Source organism: Nyctereutes procyonoides, unplaced genomic scaffold, assembly GCF_905146905.1.
Source record: "Nyctereutes procyonoides isolate TBG_1078 unplaced genomic scaffold, NYPRO_anot_genome, whole genome shotgun sequence".
In the NCBI taxonomy this organism is placed as follows: Eukaryota; Metazoa; Chordata; class Mammalia; order Carnivora; family Canidae; genus Nyctereutes; species Nyctereutes procyonoides.
Window position 1 is genome coordinate 47,052,308 of NW_026575020.1, and position 25,244 is coordinate 47,077,551.

Sequence of the window (25,244 nt, forward strand, 5' to 3'; positions counted from 1 at the left end):
GCCCAATGTTAGAGACCAAGTTAAAGGTAAGATAAAATGAGGAGCCAGGTCTCTTGGTCTCAGTTTTTCAACATGCACCAGATTACCCATGGTGCACACTCAAGTGTAAAAAGCGCAGGGTTTAGACAGGGAATACAAACATTTAGTCAACAAGGTTGCTAATGCCCACACAGTTATCAAAATGGGGACGAGGAAGTAAAAGCTCTGTATGTACTGTCTCTTCTGTTCAGGACTTATTAATCCAGTGACCTTAACTACCAGGGACATGGTGGAGAGTTAGAAGCAAAGTAAAAACAACCCACCCCAAATTCCCAACAGCCAAAACTGACACACAAAATTCATGTATAGTTTAGGAAATAATTATAAAGTAAACATCTATAAACAAACAACAAACAAACAAACATCTATAAAATCAGCATTCAGGTCACCATTACCATTATGCAAGAAGCCCCCACTGTGATCTACTCTGATCTCCATTCCCTTCTTTTCTCCTGGAGGTAATCACTATGCTCACTGTTACCATAAGACAGCACATCTTCACAGTGCTCCTGCTTAGGTACTGATCTATTTCTTTTGTTTTTTATCTATCTATCTATCTATCTATTATCTATCTATCTATTATCTATCTATCTATCTATCTATCTATCTATCTATCTATCTATCTATCTATCTATCTATCTATCTATCTTTAGAGAGTTTGGGGAGGAGGAAGACAGGGAGAGAGAGAATCTGGAGCAAACTCCCTGCTAAGCATGAAGCCATTATGGGGCTCGATCTCACGACCTGAGCCAAAACCAAGAGTTGGGACGCTCTACTGACAACCACCCAAGCACCCCACAATTTTTGATTTGTGTTTCTAAGATTTATTTATCTTAGGGAAGAAAGACAGAGAGAGAGAGAGCGCGCCTACACATGTATAGCGGGGGTGGGGAAGGGGCAGAGGAAGTGAAAGAATCTCAAGTCGATTCCCCACAGAGTGCAGAGCTCAATCTCATGATCCCCAAGATTATGATCGGAGCCAAAATCAAGAGTCAGACACTTAACTGACTGAGCACCCAGGCCCCAGTTATGTATTTTTATAGGGCTACAGGTTCACAACTTCAAGAGCATCATCCATGGAGAACATGATGGGAATGATGCCCCTCTGGGTAGGCAATGTAATAGCCCTGTATTCCTGTACAATACAGCTAGTTTTGTCCACTTCTGAATTTTATGCAAATAGAATCATAATAGAAGTTTGTTACTTGCTCTTTTAGCTCAACAATCTGGTTCTGTGTGGCTGCAGTTTTTCATTTTTGTTGCTATAAGTAATGTACCTCAATTTACCTAATTGATAGTATGTAGACATTTGGGTTGTTACCAGTTTTTTACTCCTGTGAACTGTGCTATGAACACTCATGTCCATTATCCTGATGATGCTCACGTGAACAAGAACTTCCAATAGGGAATACACCTAGGAGAACTCCCAGACATATGTACATATCCTTGACATTGCTAGAAAATGTCTAGGAGTTTTCCAAATGACTAAACCACAATTTATACTACCACCAGTTGTGCACAAAAGTTCATTTTGTTTCATGTCTTTGCCAATTCATGATCCTGACATTTTAATTTATACCGAGCTCTTATGTACATGTTTTTTTTTTTTTTAAAGATTTTATTCATTTATTCATGAGACACAGAGAGAGAGAAAGAGAGAGAAAGAGGCAGAGGGAGAAGCAGGCTCCATGCAGGGAGCCTGACGTGGGATTCCATCACGGGTCTCCAGGATCAGGCCCCTGGGCTGAAGGTGGCACTAAACCACTGAGCCACTGGGGCTGTCCTATACATGGTTTTAATATGCATTTCCCATATTACTAAGAGAGTTCAGCCTGTCAAGTTCCGTAAAAAAAAACCCTGGTGTTTTTATAGAACTGTATTTAATCTATTGATTACTACTAGAAGAGCTAATAGCAATAATGAGTCTTGCAGTGAACCAACTTTCATTTTTCCCATGGAAATTGGTCATCTAGTAATGTTTTGGTAATTAAAAAGATTATCTGTTTTAGCTCACAATCTAAGGACTTTAGATAACTGAAATTTATTACATCTCTTCTTCAACTCTAGGAAGCAGCTATTTCTTTAAAAAGTGCATTATAGGGGATTCCCAGGTGGCTCAGCAGTTTGGCTGCTGCCTTCGGCCCAGGGCGTGATCTTAGAGTCCTAGGATCAAGTCCCACGTTGGGCTCCCTGCATGGAGCCTGCTTCTCCCTCTGCCTCTCTCTCTCTTTCTCAGATGAATAAATAAATAAATATCTTTTTTTTAAAAAAAGTGCATTATAAAACTTTTGAGAATAACTACATGATTTTGGTTTTATTTTGTTTTTTAAATATTTTTGAGAGAGAGAAAGTAGGAGGAGGAGTAGAGGGAGGGAAATCTGAAGTTGACTCCCTGGTGAGTGTGAAGCCTGATGCAGGATCGATCTCATCACTCAGATCGTGACCTAAGCCAAAACTAAGAGTTGGACATCCTAAGTACATGCTTTTAAACTTATTGCAAGAATAAATAAATGATCACATGTAAAGTTAAGAATGTTACCTAAGTGGAATTAAAAAACTTTTTAAAAAAGTTAAAATGTTAAAATGAAGTTGCATTACTTACGTGGCCCTGTGTTAACTGAGTGAGCTGAGCCATGGTAAGCTTCACCTGTCCCTGTTGTGGGCGAGGGGATTGTGAGGTTGAAGACTGCAGATTTGTACTGGATGTTCCCGAAGTTAATCCTTTCTGTGCAGGTGTCGAGGAAACTGCACTAGGGGCAGAGATTGCGGTGGAGACAGGCTGCCCTCTAATGATCTGAGTCACCACTTGTTGAGGAGCACCTACACACAGCAAAATGCTATGAATGTTTATATGTCCTTAAGCAGTATTCTGAGTTGAAATATTGTTCAACACATCAGATGAATGTTTTCTTTTCGATTTTCAAAAAGCTCTATTGATGCTATGAGCCCAAGGATGCACTCAGACATATATACACACCGAGTCCCACCTGGTTGTCAGTGTACCTGTTTTTGCTTTGTCACTGACGACCACTCCCCAGTTCTTGCTATTTGCAGCTGAAAACACAATCAATATTCTTCCTGTGAGTCTAATGCTAAAATGACAATAGGGAAGACTGAAGAAAAATATACTATAAAGAGCCATTTTATAAAGCTGCCTTTCTTTAGGAATATAGAGTAAGATAATCTAATATGTAATGAATCGGGACACCTGGGTGGATCAGCGGTTAAGCATCTGCCTTCAGCTCAGGGCATGTTCCTGGAGTCCTGGGACTGAGTCCCACATCGGGCTCCCTGCATGGAGCCTACTTCTCTCCCTCTGCCTGTGTCTCTCATGAATTAACTAAAATCTTAATAAATAAATAAATAAATAAATAAATAAATAAATAAATAAATAAAGTGAATTCATATGAATTTTAAACATAACAAATAGAGTATAGGGCTATTCTGAACCAATTATTTTTATAAATGAGCTTTTCGGGATCCCTGGGTGGCGCAGCGGTTTGGCGCCTGCCTTTGGCCCAGGGCGCGATCCTGGAGACCCGGGATCAGATCCCACATCGGGCTCCTGGTGCATGGAGCCTGCTTCTCCCTCTGCCTGTGTCTCTGCCTCTCTCTCTCTCTCTGTGTGACTATCATAAATAAATAAATAAAAATTAAAAAAAAATGAGCTTTTCTTAAGGCTCTTCAAAGATAGTTTGGGACAACCATGAGGTGTAGGATCACTTTATCCTTAGTACCAGGGCAAAATGCTCAAAGAATGCTTCCATAATTCACTGTTCAATATCTACTGAACAAATGAATGAGTTTAAGTTGGAATGGCTCTAGTCTTCTAAAAACTTTCATTTCTCATTTAACTTGCTGAAACTAGAATAAATTTTTCCCATGTGGAGCAGTTGCTAAGAGTAATTATTTGGTAGCTAATTTTACATTTACAATGTCCTAATTCATTATTAGTGAATGCCATCACACTTCTGAAGTTTTATATTCATTTCCGGTCTTTTTTCCATTGCTGAATATATTCCTGAACATACACATTTATGTATAACATTGCACATGTATTACATTGAAAGTCTTTTGACATTCAGAATTACTGTCTCCTTTATCTTTTTAAAATAGTGCTATGGTGAAATCCCTGTTTATACATTTTTATGTGCTTCTACTTATTTCCTTAAAATATCCCCCCCGCCAGTATTACTGGGTTTCTAGTAGGAGCGCAATACTAAATAGAATTTTAGATACCAACTCACACTCCGTCACTGAGTTCCTATCTCACTAAACTTCTGCCAACCGTAGGTACCATCACTAAATATAATATTCCAGCAATCAGAAATAGTAGGAGAGCATCATGGTCTCTGAATTAATTCAATTACTATAGAGAATCAGCATTTAAATCCCTGTCAAGTCATTATGCTTCATCTGTGAACTCTCTCCACACTTGTCGCATTTCTTTTTTTTTCCTACTTAGTTATAGTTGCTTTTTATAGGTTAAAGATACAAATTACAACTATGGATTCTTCCTACTTTGCATTCTGCCTTTTCTTATTTTTTATTTTTAAAGGTTTTATTTTTTTATTCTTGAAAGACACAGAGAGAGAGGCAAAGACATAGGCAAAAGATGAAGCAAGCTCCCTTCGGGGAGCCCAATTTGGGACTCGATCCCAGAACCCCATGATCATGCCCTGAGCCAAAGGCAGCTGCTCAACCACTGAGCCACGGAGGTGTCTTTTTTATTTTTATTTTTTATTTTATTATTTTTTTTAAAAATTTATTTATGATAGTAACACAGAGAGAGAGAGAGAGGCAGAGACACAGGCAGAGGGAGAAGCAGGCTCCATGCACCGGAAGCCCGACGTGGGATTTGATCCCGGGTCTCCAGGATCACGCCCTGGGCTAAAGGCAGGCGCCAAACCGCTGCACCACCCAGGGATCCCTTTATTTTTATTTTTAAAACTCAAAGTGTTCTCTTTTCTTTCAGTATGTGTGTGTTTTCTTATTCTGGCTTTAATTATTTCTTTTAAAGTTTTCCTGCATTCTCTAATCAGATATACCTTCCCAAGGATGTTCTTAGTCATGGTATATGTTGGCAGAGGTCTACCCCCCACTGAAACTCTAAACTGATTATTCCAGTATCATTTGTCTAGTCTTTCGTCCTGATTCAAAATGACACCTCTGTCACACTGCAAATTCTCACATATAATGCCTCTTTAATGGTCTTCTTTGGTCTGGTTTCCTTTGGTATCATGGTGCTAATTCTGGTGGTGTATAATATGCTCTAACAACTAGCGGTGCATGTTTTCATCATTACTCTGTCTTCTAAACTTTTCTTGATTAATCTCTCCCATTTATTCTTAAGGTGAACCAAAAATACATCATATGAAGTCAAATGCTTTAATTTGAGAACTGGACCCCACATTATGTCCTTGTACTGCAATCTGAGGAAAAATACATGAAAAACTACTTTAGCTGACCCCCGGTACTGATATGATGCTATCACAAACACAGATGGATAAAGGGCTGGTGCTGGTCATTCAGATGATCCCCAATATGTACCTGTTAGTTTACTTTGTGATTATCACCAAAATGTAAATTCAAAAATTAAAAAAAATCTTTATTACATCTAGGGAGTCTGTGGGTTCCATTTTCGGAAAGGCTAGTATGGTGGTAGGAAGAGGATAAGCTAATCTACACATAGAGACACACTAAGCATATCCACCCCCTCCACCTAGGATACTTCCTCACTCTCATTGGCCGGACGGACCACTGGCCACCTTGTTTTTCCTTGACACAGAAGAAACACTAATATGTGTAACTATGGACTCACATGTGCAAGTCAAACACATAACTCAAGCTACGAAAGGCAACAACAAGGAAGTGAGCTCTATATATCTTGTAATCACCAAATTTTTTCAGTTTTGTAGGTATATTACCTTTTGTCATCTGTAATTTTTTTCTGCTTTACCTTTATTGTTTCCTTTAGTTCTCTGACAGCTTTTTTTAAACAGTAATAGATACTAAATTTTATCAACTGTCCCTGCAGCTTTGAGTGAATTAATGAATCATACTTTCTTTCCTGGGGTAAATCATGTTTAAGCTTTAGAAAATTGCATTTAAATAAAAGCAAAAACAAAAACAAAACAAAACAACAATGCTTTTTATTTCATACTAGAACTGTCTAAAATTGTAAAATGAATGGAAAAGATTTAATCTTTTCTTTGCCTTATGCCCTAGAACTTTTTTTCTAAGAAGGAAATTGTTTTCTAATCATTTCAAAGGATTTTACCCATAAAACCATGAGGTCTGGAATTTTTTGTAGGAAATACTATGGCAAAATTCCAAACTTCTTTCCTTGATATGAGTCATTGAGACTTGAAATTTATAAGCATAGTATATACTTATACCTCATTATTCAAATAAATTTAATTCCTGAGTATGGGAAGTGAGAATTCTCCAAGGTTTTACTATAAGAATTCCTATATATGATTTTCTTTTGATTAAAAAAAAATCATTCTAGAGATAACTAGGTGGCTCTCAGGTGGTTTAGCATTTATTTGACTTTGGCTCAGGTCATAATCTCAGGGTCATGGATCTAGCCCTGAGTCAGGCTCCCCACACAGTGGGGAGTATGCTTGTCCCTCTCCCTCCCTCCATCACTCCCTCTGCTCATGTTCTCTCTCCCTCAAAAATAAATAAAATCTTAAAAAAAAAGTTCATTATTTTTATAGCACTTTTTTTATTACTAATGCTGTAAACTAGCATTTTGTTCCCATTTCTCAAAGATCAGACTTCTAAAAGAATGGATTAATAATTTTTCCTTTTCTGGGACGCCTGGGTGGCTCAGCGGTTGGGCGCCTGCCTTTGGCTCAGGTCATGATCCCCGGATCCAGGATCGAGTCCCGCATTGGGCTCCCTGCGAGGAGCCTGCTTCTCCCTCTGCCTATGTCTCTGCCTCTCCTCTCAATCCGTGTCTCTCATGAATAAATAAATAAATCTTTTAAAAAAAATAATTTTTCCTTTTCTCTTTTTTTAAAGATTTTTATTTATTTTATTTTACTTTATTTGATTTATTCATGGAAGACACACAGAGAGAGGCAGAGACACAGGTACAGTGAGAAGCAGGCTCCCCGTGGGAACATGATGTGGGACTCAATCTCAGGACCCCGGTATCATGTCCTGAGCCAAAGGCAGACACTCAACCACTGAGCCATCCAGGTGCTCCCAAGATTTTATTTTTAAGTAATCTCTACACTGAACATGTGGCTTGAACTCTCAATCCTCAGATCAAGAATAGCATGCTCTCCTGACCAATCCAGCCAGATGCCTGCCTTTTTCTCTTTTCTAATTATTACTTGTATTTTTATTTTACATTCTCCTGTTTTCTTTAAGGTTTATTTTATATATTTTTCTAACTACTGATTAAGAATTCATGTGTGTTTTTGGTCAATTTTCTCCTCCAGCGTATTTCAACTGCCTAAGGTAGGTGCTCAAATATTTACTGAATAAATTTGCCTCTGAGTCCAGCTTCGACAGCACGACTTAGTCGCTACTTGATAATCTGCTTGAATCTTTGCGTTTGATGTTCCCTTAACTCAAAAGTTACTTATGAGAATATACATTTTAAAATTTCAAGCAGGGACACCTGGGTGGCTCAGTGATTGAACGTCTGCCTTCAGCTCAGGTCGTGATCCTAGAGTCCTGGGATCGAGTCCCATATCGGGCTCCCTGTATGGAGCCTGCTTCTCCCTCTGCCTGTGTCTCTGATATATAAATAAATAAATAAAATCTTTAAAAAAATTAAATAAAAAATAAAAATTTCAAGCAAGTATAAACTAGTAGTATAGCTTAATCTTAACTTCTAACTTTACTACATAGAATGTGGACTATACACATTCTACTTTTTGGAAGGAATTCATCAGGTTTTACCTATGATTCATTTTATGACTTTTTTTTTTTTAAACAAACATCCCATATATATTTAAAACCAATGTGTATCCCTGAAGGTTAAACAGTTGACACAGTCTGTTCTGGTCTATTATGCTTCTGTTAATCTCTCGTTGATATCAAATAGTTTTTGCTTTAAATACTCCAATAAAATTTTATTGGTTCTTTTTAAAAATATATATATTTTTTAGTTTTAAGTAATCTCTACATATAGTGTGGGGCTTGAACCTACAACACCAAGACCAGGAGTCCTATGCTCTACCAATTGAGCCAGGCAGGTGCCCCTTATTTGGTTCCTAAAGATCTTAAACTGCATCTTCATTGCAAGTTTTCATCTTTAAAACAATGAATAAATCATTGACTTGTACTGTGTTCAATATTAGTAGGATAATCCTTGTCTTCCCCACCCACACTCCATCTCCCGTCTTTCTTACTTTCTTTTTTTGGCCTTTCTTTCATGTATCCTTGCTTATCTATTATTTACTTTTGTAGTAATTCAACTTTAGATATGTTTCTCATTAATATACAGTTGGATTTTTTGTTCTATCTTTATACTATTCAACTTTTATTTTTCTATTTTTAAAGATTTTATTTATTCATGAGACACACAGGGGGGGGGCACAGACAGAGGCAGAGGCAGAGGCAGGCTCCCGGTGGGGAGCCCTGATGCAAAACTGGGACTCGATCTCCTCCCCTCCCCACGCCACCATCATGCCCTTAACCAAAGGCAGATGCTCAACCACTGAATCACGGGAACATCCGTACACTATTCAATTTTTAATATGGGAACTTTAACCTATTCACATTAATGAAGGGCTGATAATGCCTTTGTAATCTTTTTTTATGCCTTCTGTTTAAATGCTTCTTGTTTCCTTGATTTTATGTCTTTGCCACACAGGCTACTGTCTTTGTTCATTCTCTTTATTCCAATGATTTGAACTAATACATATTCCATTTAGTAGAGATATTTAAAACATTTTTATCAAGCATATTGGGATCTATTTTTTTTCTATTCGTAACACCAAAAATGAAATAATACCCATGGATATATCCCACAATGGATTAGAAATTTAGTATGCTCTGAAGTACTCATTCAAATTGGTGGTTTTTAGTATGTAGAGCGCCAAATATAGAGTATTACAGACTTCCTAGACAGATTGTTTAGATGTAAAATGAAAATGCTGGAGGGATGAATACCTGGCTGTACCATCACAGGAGTTCGAATAATTGCCTTTCCTAGTGTTGACTGTTGGAGGGGTGTTCTAATCACCGTCATACCAGGGCGGATCTGAGGCCCTGTAATTACCTATAAATGACACAAAGGACAATGAATTAAAATGTTTTTAAAAGACTAAAAGCATGATGATGGACTTAAAACAAAGATCTTTAAACATTTCCTAGTGATAAACAGGTCTACAGAAATGACAAAGGTTCTGAATATTACATTTTAAATTACATTAAGCATCAGAATAAAGATGGAATTTTGAGGAGGGAAAACTTAATTCAAATGAGATCATATGAAATTCCTTGTCACTGATACTAAGTACAGCTTTATGAACTAGAACAAGACCCACTGAAGCTCTGTTCTATAACCACCATGACTGCTTCACAGGAAAATACTGAGTCCCGTTTTTCCCTGATGTCTAATACATATCTGTCACCCACAGACTATAATAGTAAGATTGGAAACCAAATGTTCTTTCACAGTTTTAGAAGACAGACTACAGAGCATATTGTTTTCAGTTTTATAGTTTGGTTCAGAACACTTTCAAGTCTTTTCCATGATACCAGAGGCAAAGAAATGATGTATCAAACAGGTGTGCCTATCAGCTGATAACAAACTACTTAGAATGCCATGGATTCTATTTTCATTCTATTTCTTAGTTGCACAGCAAGTTTCCCTGGGGGCTCTGATGCTGCCCCTTGTTTCATATGAAGGAATTTTCTTTACAAAACCCTAGAAAGTGAATAAATAAAAATAAAAAAAAAATGAATAAATAAAAATAAAAAAAAACCCTAGAAAGCATTTTTATTATGATTCATAACGTATACTAGTATGCTATTAACTGTTAAAAATTAACATTACATATATGATTTATGCTTAGAAATAGAGTTTTTTTAAATCAGTACTTTATCACAGATTAAAAGGCAAAAGAAAATTAGAAGCTGGATTAATCCTGGAAGAGACCATTCTAAAAACGTCAACCTGCTGTGGTTAACACTTAAAAACAAAATAAATCTGTAAAGAACTCTTACTTGTGAAGTGCTTGTGGTTCCTCCAGAGCCTGATGTATTGGGTCTAATTGTGACTGTTGCTGTCCTGGGCTGGAATGAAGTAAAGGTCTGCTGACTTGTACCTGTACTTGATGGAATGATACCCAGGACTTTCTGCTGTACTTGAACAACGCCTTAAAAAAAGATGAAGATGTCATTGACAACTGCCCCTTTAATTAAAAGTATCAGGTGTTGCTGGGTTTCTGAGGAGAAACTACGTGTGGTAGGGTTTTATAGTGGGCTACATAGAATGTGAGATCCGAGGACTGAAATCAGTGAAAAGGAAATGAAAAATAATGGCGACAGTATGATCTGGCAAATGTGAATTAAAACTCTTCACATTTCCCTTACCTCCTTGTGTTGCTGGCACATTTACAGCGACAATCTTGCTGTTTGCAGGAAGTGGCAGTTTGGTAATTACTTTTCCTGCCATAGTGACTGGATTGCCTGTAATTTGGAACGTCTGACCTGTGCTGGCAATGGTTGTAGCAGATGTGGCAGCTGTGCTGGTGGCTAATGGGGTATAAGACATTTAATAAGCTTTAGATTTAAAATAACCAGCAACGTAGTGACTTCTAGGAAGGGCACCAATGCATGAAATGTGGCTCATTTTGTATTTTTAAGACAAACATTCCTCTCCACTCAAAGTGAACTATGTAAATGTTGAAAGTGAAAAAATGTGAGAGGAGTTTTGCTAATGTAATAATTATGATTATTATTTGTAACAAACCAACTGTTGCAGTTTGTTTGCTCAATTAGTTGCAGAAGAAAAACAATTTTCTAAAGAAATGTTTCATTTCAGTAAGTTAAAGGAATGAAATTTCTTTTCCTTGAATGAAAGTAATCTTTTCTTTAATAACAGTTGTATACCTGAATTTGACTGGCCTTGCTTAACCCACGTAGCAAAGGTCTGATGGAAGTTCTTATTTTGCTGGAATGTTACTGTAGCTGGAGATCCAACTTTAGTGGTGAGTACCATTTTCGTTCCAGTTGTAACTGAGCCACTTATGGGGGCCACCATAACTTTCTGTGCTGGAGAAATGGTACTGGTTGTACTATTTGTTGGGGAAGTGGTAGAAGCTGCAATTACTGAAGGCTTCTGCTGTTCCAATCGTTTCTAGAAAAGTTAGGGAGAGAAAACATGAACCAAAATAGTTCTAAATAAAAACAATACCATTCTGCAACTAGTCCAGCCACAATTTCTCCAAATCTAAAGAAGTGCACCAAATTGCTAAAATATTTTATTCCCGAAAATATGTCCTAATAATTTGCCTTTAAATTTAACTTCCTGGAGAAGGCAATATTTTTATGGCTCTAAATCACATATATTTTATTCAAAGTAATAAGTCTTTCATTAAAAACCAAGAACAAATATATATATATATATATATATATATATATATATAAAAAGAAAAAGAAAAAGAAAAAAACCAAGAACAACCAAATTTTTCCAGCCTGTACAAATGTGCAAGCTTTTAGAGTGCAAATAAAAGAGACATGGGTGATCTTACTGGAGACAGGAATACTTTGCTACTCAGTGGTGGAATTTAGAGCATAGAGCAAATGATGGGAACTGTAAAAGGTTTTTGTTTACTACAAGATTAACTTATCCAAATATAAAAAAAACATGTCAATACTTAAATAATCACTATTCAAGTTGACAAACAGGTAAGCAAGCAAGCTGAAAATTATTAATGAAATATCTTTTCCAAACTTCTTACACTACTCAGTTCAAACATTTTTACAGAAAAAATATTTTAGACTATTTTATGAAGAGAGGTATAATCTGATCAGACTATAGGGTTTTTAAAGACACTTTGTATATCTTTTATCATAAATTGCTAACATTTCTAGACCTTACCAACATGACAATATAAGCTTCCACGTGTAAGAACAAGAGGCGGCACTGATTTTAAATCTGGTGGTGAATACTTTATCATCATCTTATTTACTGCTCAGACCCACCCAATACAGTTGCTAGTATTGTAACTTTCAGATGACAAAACTGAGACTCAGAGAGATTGTGTACCTGGCCTGGGCAGAGCTAGTTATTTGTGGGTTTGAGAGGTGTACTAAGATAAAACTGTAATGGTGAACTGTCTCTTGCCACTGGAAACTGCTCACCAGTGACATCACGGTCAATCCATATATAATTGCTTTTGTACACATCCTACACACCTGAATATAATGTGAGATACTTCACATAGCCTCTTATTCCTCAGAAGAAAAGTTTAGTTTTGGATACTTAGAGATGTTAACTGATTGAATCAGTTAAAAAAAAAAAAAAAGGAATGGAACATATATTTAGTAGCTATTTCCTGAGGGTATGCATTCAAAATTGGAAAGGTTGACTGTATCTGTAAATAACCATTTAAAATAAATTTTATTTATTTTTTTTTTAAAGATTTTATTTATTCATGAGAGACACAGAGAGAGAGGCAGAGACACAGGCAGAGGGAGAAGCAGGCTCCATGCAGGGAGCCGGATGTGGGACTCGATCCTGGGACTTCAGGATCACGCCCTGGGCTGAAGGCAGGCGCTCAAACCGCTGAGCCACCCAGGCATCCCTAAAATAAATTTTAAAAAGTAAAACATTAGGTTTCACTAGAGAGATGACAAAACATATCCATAAAATGAAAAAACCATTAAGCCAGTTTTTCTATGAATGGACAGATAGACATGAAAAAAATCCAAAAGTTATCGCAAATTTTGATATAAGGGAAGACATTAACCTATAGTAAACTGATGTAAAAGATGTATAAAAATTCATTTTTTTTTAAAAAATTTTTTTGATGTATAAAAATTTAAAAGAATGTTTTATAAAGGGCAGACCAGGTGGCTCAGCGGTTTAGCGCCACCTTCAGCCCAGGGTGTGATCCTGGAGCCTGGGGATCTAGTCCCACGTCGGGCTCCCTGCATGGAGCCTGCTTCTCCTTCTGCCTGTGTCTCTGCTTCTCTCTCTCTCTGTGTGTGTCTCTCATGAATAAATAAATAAAATCTTAAAAAAAAATGTTTTATAAAATGTGAAAGGAAAAAAGTCGTTTGAAATGAATACTTTGGTTGATATAATTAAGTAATTTATATTTGGTTGATATGTAATTTTTAAATACTATGGGTAACTAAGTTAATGATATTGTAAATAGACCTTTATCAATTTCACCTACACCCTAAAAGTTTACATATTAAGGTGGCTAAAAAGTTTTATGGTATTTTCTCAAGAGAAAATAGAGGTAATCATCCTTTATGTGGGTCCCTAATATTCAGGCACATACAGTACATTATGTATAGCGTGGAAATGCAAAGAAACCATCAGTAGCTTTATGATTCTCAATTATAACAACTCATAAAGTTTCAGTACAACTTGCTTTTTTATAGCCGAACAGAGATGGTACAGACTGGAATTTGCAAATTACTCACCAACACCTCAAGCTACTGTATCATTGTGTGTCAACTATACTTCAGTAACAACAAAAACTTACCCATTGAATTCTAGAGATAATAAATAAAACCACATGAATATACCATTGTGCATGCACAATAATATACCACTATTGTGCTTTTGGTGTGCATGAATTTGACTAACAATGTCAATTCACTGCCAGGTGGGACTAGTACCAACTCCCCCACCTGCTGGACAGCCAAGCGCTGCTGTCTGAGGTGAGCCTCCATTTGGGCCTTGAAGTCCTCTGCCTTCTTCTGTTCACTAACCTTAGCCTGTTGCTCAACTGCTTGTGCCTTTTCTTTCTCCACTCTGCAGAAGGAAAAACAAAAGAAGAACTTTATCAGACACTACACTATTAGGCATCTGGTATGAAATATTTTTTTGGTATGAAATATTAAGCAAAATCTGGTTGACTTAAATATTATGAAATCAGTTCAATTTAAAATAAACATTAAATTTAAGGTAATTAGAAACTGACAAATGGATAGAACACATTGAAATTAGAAAAAGGACTTTTAACAAATGATCTGTAGCTTGCACTTAAAAATCAAAAGGTGAAGCAAAATTAACTTGGATATCCTGAATAAATTAATGTGGTAATTCTGTAATTCTGAAATGGTAAAAGCTCCAAATATCTGATTACATGTTAACCATTTTCTTACCTTTCAGCAAACGCCCTGATCTCCCACAATTCCAACTCTTCTTCTGCTACCCAAGTCTCGATAATAACAGGGCCAGTTTGCTTGGGCGTTTCTGGTCTCTTTGGCCGCAATGCACTTGATCGAAGGCCTTTCCTCTGAGGTGTAGGTGTTTCTTTGGAAAAGAAATCAGAATATTTTAAGCAATATAGCTTCTAAAATTACAGTACTTCTAGAATCTCCTCTTACATCATGAAAAACAGGAGTTGCCAAACTTTCTCTTAAAGAGCCAGATGGTAAATACCTTACACTACGCGGGCCAGATGGTCTCTGTTACAACTATTCAACTGCACCTTTGTATCATGAAAAAAGCCAGAAACAATACATAGGTGAGTATGTATGGCTGTGTTCCCATCAAACTTTATTAACAAAAGCAAATGGTGGGTCAAAGCTCATGGGCCAGGTTTTCTCGTCCCTGATATAAAAGGCCTAGGAGTCTTTACACACAGTTTGTTCCATCTGCCTGTAACACTATTTCTAGCCTCCATCCCCTTCACTTGACTACCACCTATATATCCTTCAGACCCTGACATGGATACACATCCTTCAAGAAGCATACTATGTTCCTACCACAAGTCAGGCTGGGTGACCCTGGCATATACAACTCTGGCAATGTGTATTTTCCATCACAGCAATGAGAATGGAGGACTTTAAAACTGCTCATGTAAAAAACGGATCTGAACAAGTAAGTACAGGTAAAATCTCCTAATGGTAAGATTTAAAAATAAAAAGTAGGGAAAGGCAAGCACTGAACTGTCCCATTCATTCAGGGAACAATGAAGCAGCCAAAGAAAACAGAAACAGCAAGTAGGACCTGGGTTATCCAAAGTATTAGGAGGCAAAGAAAAGTGACCCAAGAAGACTGGTTGTTTGAAAGCTCTGGGGTCAATAATGAAGACTGGTCAGAAACCACCTGTTCATCTGTTTCTCTGCTCATCAACTGAGATGTCTCAGTTCCACAACACTGTTTTAAATTATGCTAATTTTCATCATCTGCTAGGATGGCTACACTTTATTAAAGTTCTTTTTAAAAAAGCTACTCTCATTTATTCTCCAAGATGAACTTTTGAACTTTTTTTTTTTAAGATTTTATTTATTTATTCATGAGAGACACACAGAGAAAGGCAGAGACATAGGCAGAGGAAGAAGCAGGCTCTCTTTGGGGAGCCCTATGCGGGGCTGGATCCTGGGACTGTAGAATCATGCCCTAAGCCAAAGGCAGATGCTCAACCACTGAGCCACCCAAGGTGTCCTGAACTTTTTAATTAATTCAATCAAATTTCAAAATTTAAATTTATACATTGGGGGACAATTATTTTTATTATTAAATAGTATATTTCTAAGGAGAGTAATCTCTTTACCCATTTTGTAACAGGTTTTTATCCTAAATGTTTTTATTGCATATATGAAATTAAATTATTGATTTTAATCTATTTATGTCTCTTGGATCTGGTCACCTCACCGAACTCCTTTTAGCATTAACAGTTTTGAGATTCTCATGTTATAGAATTATAATATTATAACCTCTTCTTTGGTTGAATCTCATTCTTCCATGTATTTGCTGTCCCATGCTTATCATTTGGTTGCTCTATAAACGTTTCCTGAATCACTCTTTATGCCTCTTAGATTATTTCTACCCTGAGAACTGAAGTATTTCACAACAGTTTTAACCCTTGAATCAACAAATGTTCAGGGACCACTTATGTGTCAGATTTCAGCAGCAGGTGTCAGGACTACAACAAACTAGACAGACTTGGTAGTTGCCCTCTTGGAGCTGATGGTCTGGTGTCAATCACTGCTCTACATCTTAATTATAAGAGGTATTATTATTTAAGACTTATGTATTTATTTTGAGAAAGAGAGTATGCACAAGAGCATGAGCAGGTGGAGGGGCAGAAGGAGAGAATCTTTCAAGAAAGAAGACTTCCCTCTGAGTGAGGAGCCTGACGTGGGGCTCAATTCCACAACCCATGAAATCATGACGAGCTGAAACCAAGTCGGAGGTTCAACCGACCAGGCCCCCTAGAACCCTTGTAAGAGGTATGATTATAGTTCTCTGTACCCTCCCTATGCTTGGCAAAATGCCTATAGGTATCAATTTGTGTCTAATGAAATCTTGTTATGTTTATTGCTTAAATATCATTTTTAAAAATATAATAGATTGCATTGAAAAGACATCTTTTTCAAAAGTGGAATAAAGAATTAGGAAATGAGGGCAGCCCAGGTGGTTCAGCGGTTTAGCGCCACCTTCAGCCTAGGGTGTGATCCAGGAGCCCTAAGATCAAGTCCCACGGCGGGTTCCCTGCATGGAGCCTGTTTTTTCCTCTGCCTACGTGTCTCTGCCTCTCTCTCTCTCTCTCTCTCTCTCTGTTTCTCATGAATGAATAAATAAAATCATTAAAAAAAAGAATTAGGAAATGATTATAATCAAATTTTAATTTGTTTTTAAAGATTTTATTTATTTATTCATGAAAGACACAGAGAGAGAGAGAGAGAGAGAGAGGCAGAGACACAAGCAGAGGGAGAAGCAGGATCCATGCAGGGAGCCCGATGCAGGACTCGATCCTGGGTCTCCAGGATCACACTCCAGGCTGCAGGCGGTGCTAAACTGCTGTGCCACCGGGGCTGCCCTCAAATTTTAATTTTTTAAAAATATTTTATTTATTTATTCGTGAGAGACAGAGACAGAGACAGAGACAGAGACAGAGAGAGAGAGAGAGAGAGAGAGAGAGAAACAGGCTCCATGCAGGGAACTTGATGCGGAACTCGATCCCGGGACTCCAGGATCACGCCCTGGGCCGAAGGCAGGCACTAAACCGCTGAGCCACCCAGGGATCCCCTCAAATTTTAATCTGTAAAAGACATGGCTAACAGGTCAATAACAAAAAAATAGAATTCTTTCTATTTCTTACCTTTTGGTGCTTCTGGAACTCCAATGGGGCAAATGATTTTCCGGATACAATATTCAGATCGAATGCCATAAGGACCAACATCTCGCCTCTTAATTATCTCTGTTGTTGTGATTTCAGTTTCAGATGTTTCTATGGTGATTTAATCCACACAGTATTAATAAGTACCTAAAATATTCAGAGACTAAAAAGGTACAACATCTGGTGCTTTAAAAAGGAGACATATGTGGAATAAACTTTTAAAAACATTTGATTAATTAATAATTTCAGGACCATTGCTGGAGTGCAAGAATACTGAGTTTCTTCCTCACATTTTTGAAAATTTCTAAACTGAGCAAAACACTGTTTGGGGGCAGCTTAATTTCTGGTGGCAAAACAGTCAAAATAATAAAAGAAGAGAGATGCAGCAAGCATAGGGTTCAGTTTAACTGATCTATACCATACAATAATAAAGATTTTATTTATTTATTCACAAAAGACACGGAGAGAGGCTCTCGAGACACAGGTAGAGGGAGAAGTAGACTCCCTGCAGGGAGCCTGATGTGGGATTCAATCTCAGGACCCTGGGATCACTACCTGAGCCAAAGGCAGATGCTCAACCACTGAACTACCCAGGTGACCCTCCCCTTTTTTGGTAAAGATTCATTTATTTTGGGTGGGGGGTTGGGGTAGGCGAAAGAGAGAGAATGAAAATGCATGTGCAAGGAAGTGAGCGTGCAGGGGTGTGGGGAGAGAATCTCAAGTAGACTCTGCGCTGAGCATGGAGCCCTGATGTGGGGCTCAATTGCATGAGCCTGAGATCATGACCTTTTGACCAGTAAGTCAAAATCAAGTCGGACACTCAACCAACTGAGCCACTCAGGTGCCCCAATGAAGATCTTTTAAAAATTCAGACTTAAAAAAAAAAAATTCAGACTTGTTCACATATAAGTGACTCACCTTATAATTTGAGCCCCCCTCAACCCCCAGGATTTTATAACATGTGCTGCCTAACTTTAGCAGAGCTGTATTAGCAAAGCTATATTTTTAAAACACAAGCATTGTATTTTAATAAATAACAGAAATGCTTAAAATTAAGTGAACTATTCTTTTAAACTTAAACTAGCAAATAAAAAACCCTTACCTGTCCGTGTAGTCCCTCCTCCTGGAGGAGCCTTGGCTGCCATGTCATCCCATCTCAGGCTTGCCCACAGTAACCGTAACATAAGGCTCACTCCAGCTAAGGACTTTACAGTCTGAAGTCTATACCTGAATGAAAAACCAAAGAAAAACTACATATGTATTGTGTACATATGTGTACACACACACACACACATACACATTCTATTATTAGACTGAAGAACTATTTCTTGCTTCCATTATTTTAATAATTATAATACGATTCTGTAAGCACTTTGACTATTATACATCCCTTAATAACTTAACTTTTTTCCCTAGGCATAACATGCATCTAACAACTTAGAAAAGGGTTTGTAGTCACTTCAAATGCCACATAAATTTATAAAATGAGCATGTTTCATTTTAATACTGTCGTGGCAAGAGTTTGTTAATTTTATACATTTAGCCTAATTCCAAAATATATGTTAGAGAAATTATGAAAGATAATAGAGATATAATTGTGTTACTAAAGATGATAAGACTTTTGAGAAAAAGGATAAAATCTTAACTGACTTAGCTGAAACAAATTGTTTAAATTTTCTCAAAATGCAAAACAAAAAAAGACCCCCCCTGCAAATCCAACAAAACCTTTCCAAATGGACAGAAATTTTGCATCCAAATGGTGGCTCTGTAAAACATGAACTATTGGATGATGAATACCTGCTATTATTAATGAACACTTTTAACCACATTAATATAGTTTTAGAATTTTACAATACAATGAGTAACAAAAAGGACAATACTCTATCAGTTACTGATCAGAAGACAAAGGAATCTCTGTGTTCAGTTTTTTCCTAAGCAGTAGGTGTAAAATTATCGAACATTTTAGATATTCTTTTAAAAATAATATTAAAGATACATCTCAAATTTACAACTGTAATGAATATTATGTCCCAAAACAGAACCAACTATAAAACAATGTAAAGAAACCCTAGGGTATCAATTCTCTATTAGTGTCATCTTTGTGTAATTAAACACTCTGTTGACATTTCCATGTACTTAAATAAACACACTTGTTTGCATATACAGAAAATCTATAAAACTTAAATAATTTCCTCCCCTAACAGAGGTAGAAGGTAAACCTTAAGACAATTTGTATTTGAGAGGCAATGCTTTCTATTCTAAACATTAAGCTGGGAAAATGAACAATGTGAGAAAGGGAATGCTCCAGCCAGAAAATTGCAGCTGCTTTTCAAATCCCCATCTCCACCTGTGACACCAAGATTTCCTTTGTCATGCTGTCGCCCTGTGAAACCTCTGACCTGGAGTACAGTTCTTAAATGGGAGAGTCAATGTTATCCAGTGCAGGGATGTCCCAGGAAGGGGGAAAGTGTGTCATGCTCAGACCACACCCCATAGAAATGCCTAGGGAACTCTGAATGCCAAATGGTATGTATTTTGGAAGAGAAATGTTTCTCATTCTCTCCCTTCCTCAGATCACTCACTACAGCCGAACAGCAACTTCAATGCATCTTTGTTTTGCAATGGAAACACCACCAGGTGGGGAATACACGAAAAGCCTATTCGTTCATGTATTCATTCAAAAAATACTTGAGTGCCTTCTATATGTGTCAGACTAACTGAAAGGAGCTGGAGGCAGGGAAATGAATTATAATCTGCTCTTATATCCTCAGAAGCTGTCAGAGAAGCATGAGGAGCACATGACTTGGCTCTGGGATGGGGATCAGAGCTTTGCTAGAGTCTCAGAGGACAAAGATTGTGAGGTTAGCCAGAGGACAAAGATTGTGAGCACACACACGCTCAGAAGGAAAGTGTGCAACAGTACACACCTCTTCCCAGAAACCACATCTGGTATGCTCTGACTGCAGGGCAGGGATGTGGAAGCGCAGCAAGAGACGAAGCTGCCATGAGAGAGGAGGGCAGAGGCAGAATGTGCAGCACCAAATGGAAGGATAAAAGAAGAGCGTTAAAGGCAATCTGCATTAAGGCCTCTGAGACTTATCCAGAATAGGATGAGTTGTAAAGGGAAATACTTCTCAGAGACATGGTGCACAGGTGACAGACGCTCTCCTCCTCCCAGGCCTGCAGTTGTAGTTCACACTTTGAAGGCTTGCTCTGCTCCGTCAGAACATTCACAGGATAGATTTGACTTTTAGGAGGATTATGTGGCCAGCACTGTGAGACAACTACTGGTTCAGAGTGATAATGAAACACAGAATCAGGGCCCAGGAAAAAGGAAGTAAGGGAATGGACAGTGTGGAGGAAAAGAGAGGCCTAATGGATTGACAAGACAAGTTTCACTTTTCACTACTGCTCAGCCTTAACATTAAATTAATAAATATCAAACATGCACTTCCTGGCATTCTTAGCTTCTACTCTAAGCATCAGACAGATTTTTTTATTTTCAAGTGTGAATATAAAAATGCATTTCACATGCATGGTTTTTACAGCAATACACTTTTAAACAATGCATTCTAAATCAAGAATACTTTATTTACCCATGCCCCTGTTAGATACAAGGGATTATGTTTCCCTCAACTTCAGCAGATTAAGACGTTAGCACGTATTTGACAGCAATATCTGTTTAAAATGTACAGGAAGGTATCTCCTTCCAGTAAAAAATGAGAAATTAACTAAACAGATACCAACTGTGCCCACAGTGCATATTAAAACATAACAATCCAAGGCTCCTGAAACCCAGCCGTGCAGAAAAGGGCCCTGGGCAACACCTGATCGGAACTGGTTCAGAGAAAAGTGCTTCCCAGTTGAGCCTACCTTCCACTTCAGAAAAGGAAAGCGCAGAAAGGTTGGCCTCCACCACTGCCAGGTCATTTTAGTTAAAATATTTGTACATAGTAACTTTTCCAGTGGGAAAGAAGTTACCTGCAGGACAGTCAAGGATATACTTTGGGACCGCTCTCAATGAAGAAAGCAGAAAAGTGCAGAGTAATCCTATAAATCCATGAACTGTAATGAAGAGTTCCTTGATTCCCTGCAGGATTCTGCAAATCCTTCATTGCAGGCCCTGCAGAGAAATTGTACTTTTCAGCTGTCTCTATTGAATGTGTAATGGAGTGATGATATTTTAATTCAAATCAAAAGATGAGTTATAAAAACCTTGGTCAAACCAATTGTGACTGGTCATATTAATAAGTTAACTCCTTTAGAGAGAGTACTCATTTACACTTTGTTTTGGTTTTGTTTTATAATACTGACTAATTATAATATAAAAGAAACAAAAAAAGGCATGGTTTTAACTTAAAAAAAAAAACAAAAAATTGGAACCATAGTAAAGACACACAGAAACAAAGCTTAAAGTGAAATGGAATCTGTTCAGTCACTTGAAGTAACTGCAGCTTCCTATCAAAATCTAGCAGCCATCAAGACTGTTCCTGACTCGCAAGCATGCCCCACAGAACTGTTTTCAGTGTTTATGTTCCTCCATCCTTTTGAGTTGTGAGGGTGAAAAGATAAAAAGACAAGGACATGAAAAAAGACAAAGCAAGGACAGATATGTGAAATGTGATATAGCAGATACAGTACTGGACTGGGGATTTAGGAAAACTGGGCACTATTCCTAACTCTGTCCCTCTGTGGCCAGAGGTAACTTATTACACATCCATAAAAGATAAGAATTTCTAAGATCCTTTCCCAAAATGAAACTACATGATCTTACAACTGCCAACACTATGTACTTATGACTCATCCCCAAAGCTTAATACCCAGAAAATTTTAAATTAAGACTATTTCTGGGTTTTAAAAAATCCCTAAGGAATCTCAGAGACCTCTTCTCACATAAATAACAGAGAACTCCAAAACAAATGTTTATCATGCAAATAAATTATTTTAGGAAGATTTCCACATTATGATGAACTCGGTGTGATTCACAGGCATGTTTCCTATGTCTTATGTTTCTATGAATTACCTAATAGAAATAAAGTACAAACATTCCAGAAAGTGGACTATCCAAGTCTCTTATTCTCATTCCCAAGGCAAACACATGGCAATAACTCAGAAAGTTAAACCACAAAACCAACTATGTTTGACATGTTTCTTCTGTCTTGAGGAAAGTAAAACTGAATTTCATTTTAAAGATTTAGATCTTTTCAAGTCTCTTAACATTTTTCCCTAAAGTTTTACCCTAAATAAACTTGAGTACCTCCCAGCCAGCCAAATTCAAGATTCTCTGTTATCTTATTTCCATTACTAACCTGGCCCATTAAATTTCTGCTTCCCTGTCTCTTATTATCTCATTTTTTTTTCTGTAAAAAATGAGATATGCTTACTCAAAAATGCTTTTAAGACTTTCTCCCTTCCCCAAATACATTTTAAAGTACATACCTCCAAGTGATACCAAAGGTTGGTCTAGGAGAAGGATAAGGCCATATGTCCAAGGCAGGTTTTGCATTGTAATTAAAATAAGGGACTTCTCGGATTCCTCCTTTCCTGGCCAACTTTTTTAAGTCATCATTAGGTAGAACAAATATGCTCTTCTTGCTGCTCTTGGTGATAAACTTTCTATACGATGGCAGAGCTGTACCTGAACGAGTCTTCTTGGGTCTTGAAAATTTCATGAGTTTCACTTTATCTCTTGTGGAATACTCTTTGCTCACGGTCATAGATGTCACTAGAGTGCCCCCTGCAGTGGTCAGCGAATCTGTCACTGTTGTGGTGACCACAGTTTTGCTCTGCTCCTTCACAGAGATGATGTCCACACTGCTGCCTGTGGAGGGTGTGGATAGCTTTGTGACTGTTGTAGTGGTGGTTGTGACAGTGGACTTGGCACAGTTTTCTGTGGAAGAGACCACAGTCTGCTTATCCCCTTTTGCTACTTTGATTACAGTTTTTGATTCTGTGGCCACCGTGGATGTCATGGTGGTGACTTCTGTGATAACTGTTTTTCTCTTAGACTCTCCATTGATATTTTCATCTCTGTTGGTGGGCAGACCATTTTCATCAACGAAATCATTACTGAGGTTAGATTCCTCTCCAGAAGTAACAGGTGAGGGAGTAACTTTCTTAACTTCTGAGGTTTCAATTTCCATATCTTCTACCTGGTTTGTTGAACTGCTTTCTGGACAAGACAGTGGAGGCATGGTCTCAGACTCTTTGGTTGATGGCAGGGTGTCTAGGCCATCTTGGTAGTCGCCTGCAGCATCTGAAGATCTCAGTAAACGTGATTTTGTTTCCAAGTTGTTTTTTTCATTAAAATCTTCCATGATGACATCGCCATTCATGAATGGCTTTACAGCAGATTCTTTAACAGTCAATGACTTAATATCATTTTCAGGAATTATTTTATTTATATTATTAAGCTTTGATTCAAGATCACCACTTGCTACTTTACTCGCAGAGATTTCTTTCAAGGATTCCCCTTTTAAATATGTTTTGGGTTTATTATCTTTTCCATTTATTTGATAAGTACTTGCTTTCTGTCCTTTCTTTTCAGACTCCCGATTTTCATTATTCTTTCTGTCAGTGCTACTTTTTAGATTGATTTGATCAATACATTTATTAACTGATCTCTCCTCTAATTTCTGTTCTTGACTTGGCTTCCTACCATTTGCTTCAGTTACCTTACCCTGTGGTCTCTTATAGTTGCTAGTGGACTTATCTGGAACAAAATCACGTTTCAATGGTTCCAAGCCTTCAATACCTTGTTCTTGAGTTACAAATTGCTCAGAAAGACTTTCATTGCTATTCTGTACAATCATATCTTCTTCACTGCTGTCCTGAATAGACATAGTATCAGAACTATTTTCCAAAGTGCTGTTATATTCAGAGATACATCCTAGTTTTCCTTCAAAGTCCACTGCTTTTGACAGAGATGGGAGATCTCTATCATCAGTACTTTTAGGTACTGATGGAAGTGAAGGGCTCTGGGAAGGAGAAACAATGGTGTCATTATCCTCCTGTATGGGTGTTTTTTTGTTCTTATAGATCAAAGTACCAATTCCATCTGCACTGGCTAGTTTGGAGTCATCAATGAGAAAGTCACTTCCTCTTGTTTTAACCTTATTAAGTTCCCGGCCTTGACTAGTAGGTTGAGAGAGACTCTCATCTATGTCATTTCCAACAGAATTCTGTTTCTGACAGTTTGTCTCTGGGCTCTGAATGGAGATGTCATCTAACATTTGATCTTTTGGATGAAGTCTGTTTGTTGTATGACCAGGATCACTGATTCTAAGAATTGAGGAATCGCTTTGTGAACATCCTCGAATCACATCTTCAGATTTACCATTACTTGTGTTAGGGCTTTGTTCTTGTCTAAGCAAGTCACTTTGACACCCTTCTTTTGCTTTTGTTATTACTGATGACTCAGAAAGGCTTTTCAAAGAACTTGTACACGTCTTCCCTATACCCTTAATTCCACCCTCCAACTTCATTTTCTCAAGGCGCTGTTTTTCTTCCAGTGTAAACTGTTTAACTCTCCTTTCAAGAAGTCCATCTAGTTTGGATGATTTAATTTTCTTTTTATAACTAGTCCTTAGATGGAAGCCCTCACTGACATTGACCACATCTACTTGAGAACCTTCCTGACAGTTTATATGCGGCTCTGTTTTCACATCATCATCTATCTCCATTGGTTCTTCCTTAAAGGGTTTCTCATTGTCAGAATCTAAAATTTCTTGTACATCTATGAAACAAACACATTTATGTAAGTGTTAACTTTTAGTCTCAAATGTGGAATTCACAATATTTTTATTTTAAAAACCACCAATGTTTATTTTCATTTCACTCACGGGGCTTCAGTGTAAATATACATATTTGAAAGCTCCTGATACATGATTAAGATAGGTCAATGGACAGGGCTAAACTTTATAA

The 25,244-nt window shown here is 37.5% G+C and overlaps 1 protein-coding gene across 6 annotated transcripts in view; it reads right to left on the minus strand.

Annotated features, from left to right (window-relative positions):
* Positions 1 to 25,244, minus strand: part of BPTF (bromodomain PHD finger transcription factor) — a 156,399-nt gene that overhangs the window by 30,994 nt on the left and 100,161 nt on the right. For 3 of the 6 annotated variants that reach the window (XM_055320069.1, XM_055320062.1, XM_055320056.1), the window contains 10 exons: positions 22,761 to 25,056; positions 18,424 to 18,548; positions 17,304 to 17,432; positions 14,356 to 14,506; positions 13,879 to 14,002; positions 11,122 to 11,368; positions 10,603 to 10,764; positions 10,234 to 10,385; positions 9,175 to 9,283; positions 2,642 to 2,859 (listed from right to left, as the gene is read on the minus strand). In XM_055320069.1, coding sequence (XP_055176044.1) covers positions 2,642 to 2,859; positions 9,175 to 9,283; positions 10,234 to 10,385; positions 10,603 to 10,764; positions 11,122 to 11,368; positions 13,879 to 14,002; positions 14,356 to 14,506; positions 17,304 to 17,432; positions 18,424 to 18,548; positions 22,761 to 25,056 — 3,713 coding nt within the window. The remainder of the gene's footprint in view (positions 1 to 2,641; positions 2,860 to 9,174; positions 9,284 to 10,233; positions 10,386 to 10,602; positions 10,765 to 11,121; positions 11,369 to 13,878; positions 14,003 to 14,355; positions 14,507 to 17,303; positions 17,433 to 18,423; positions 18,549 to 22,760; positions 25,057 to 25,244) is intronic. The other 3 variants (XM_055320077.1, XM_055320086.1, XM_055320047.1) reach the window with 1 other exon arrangement.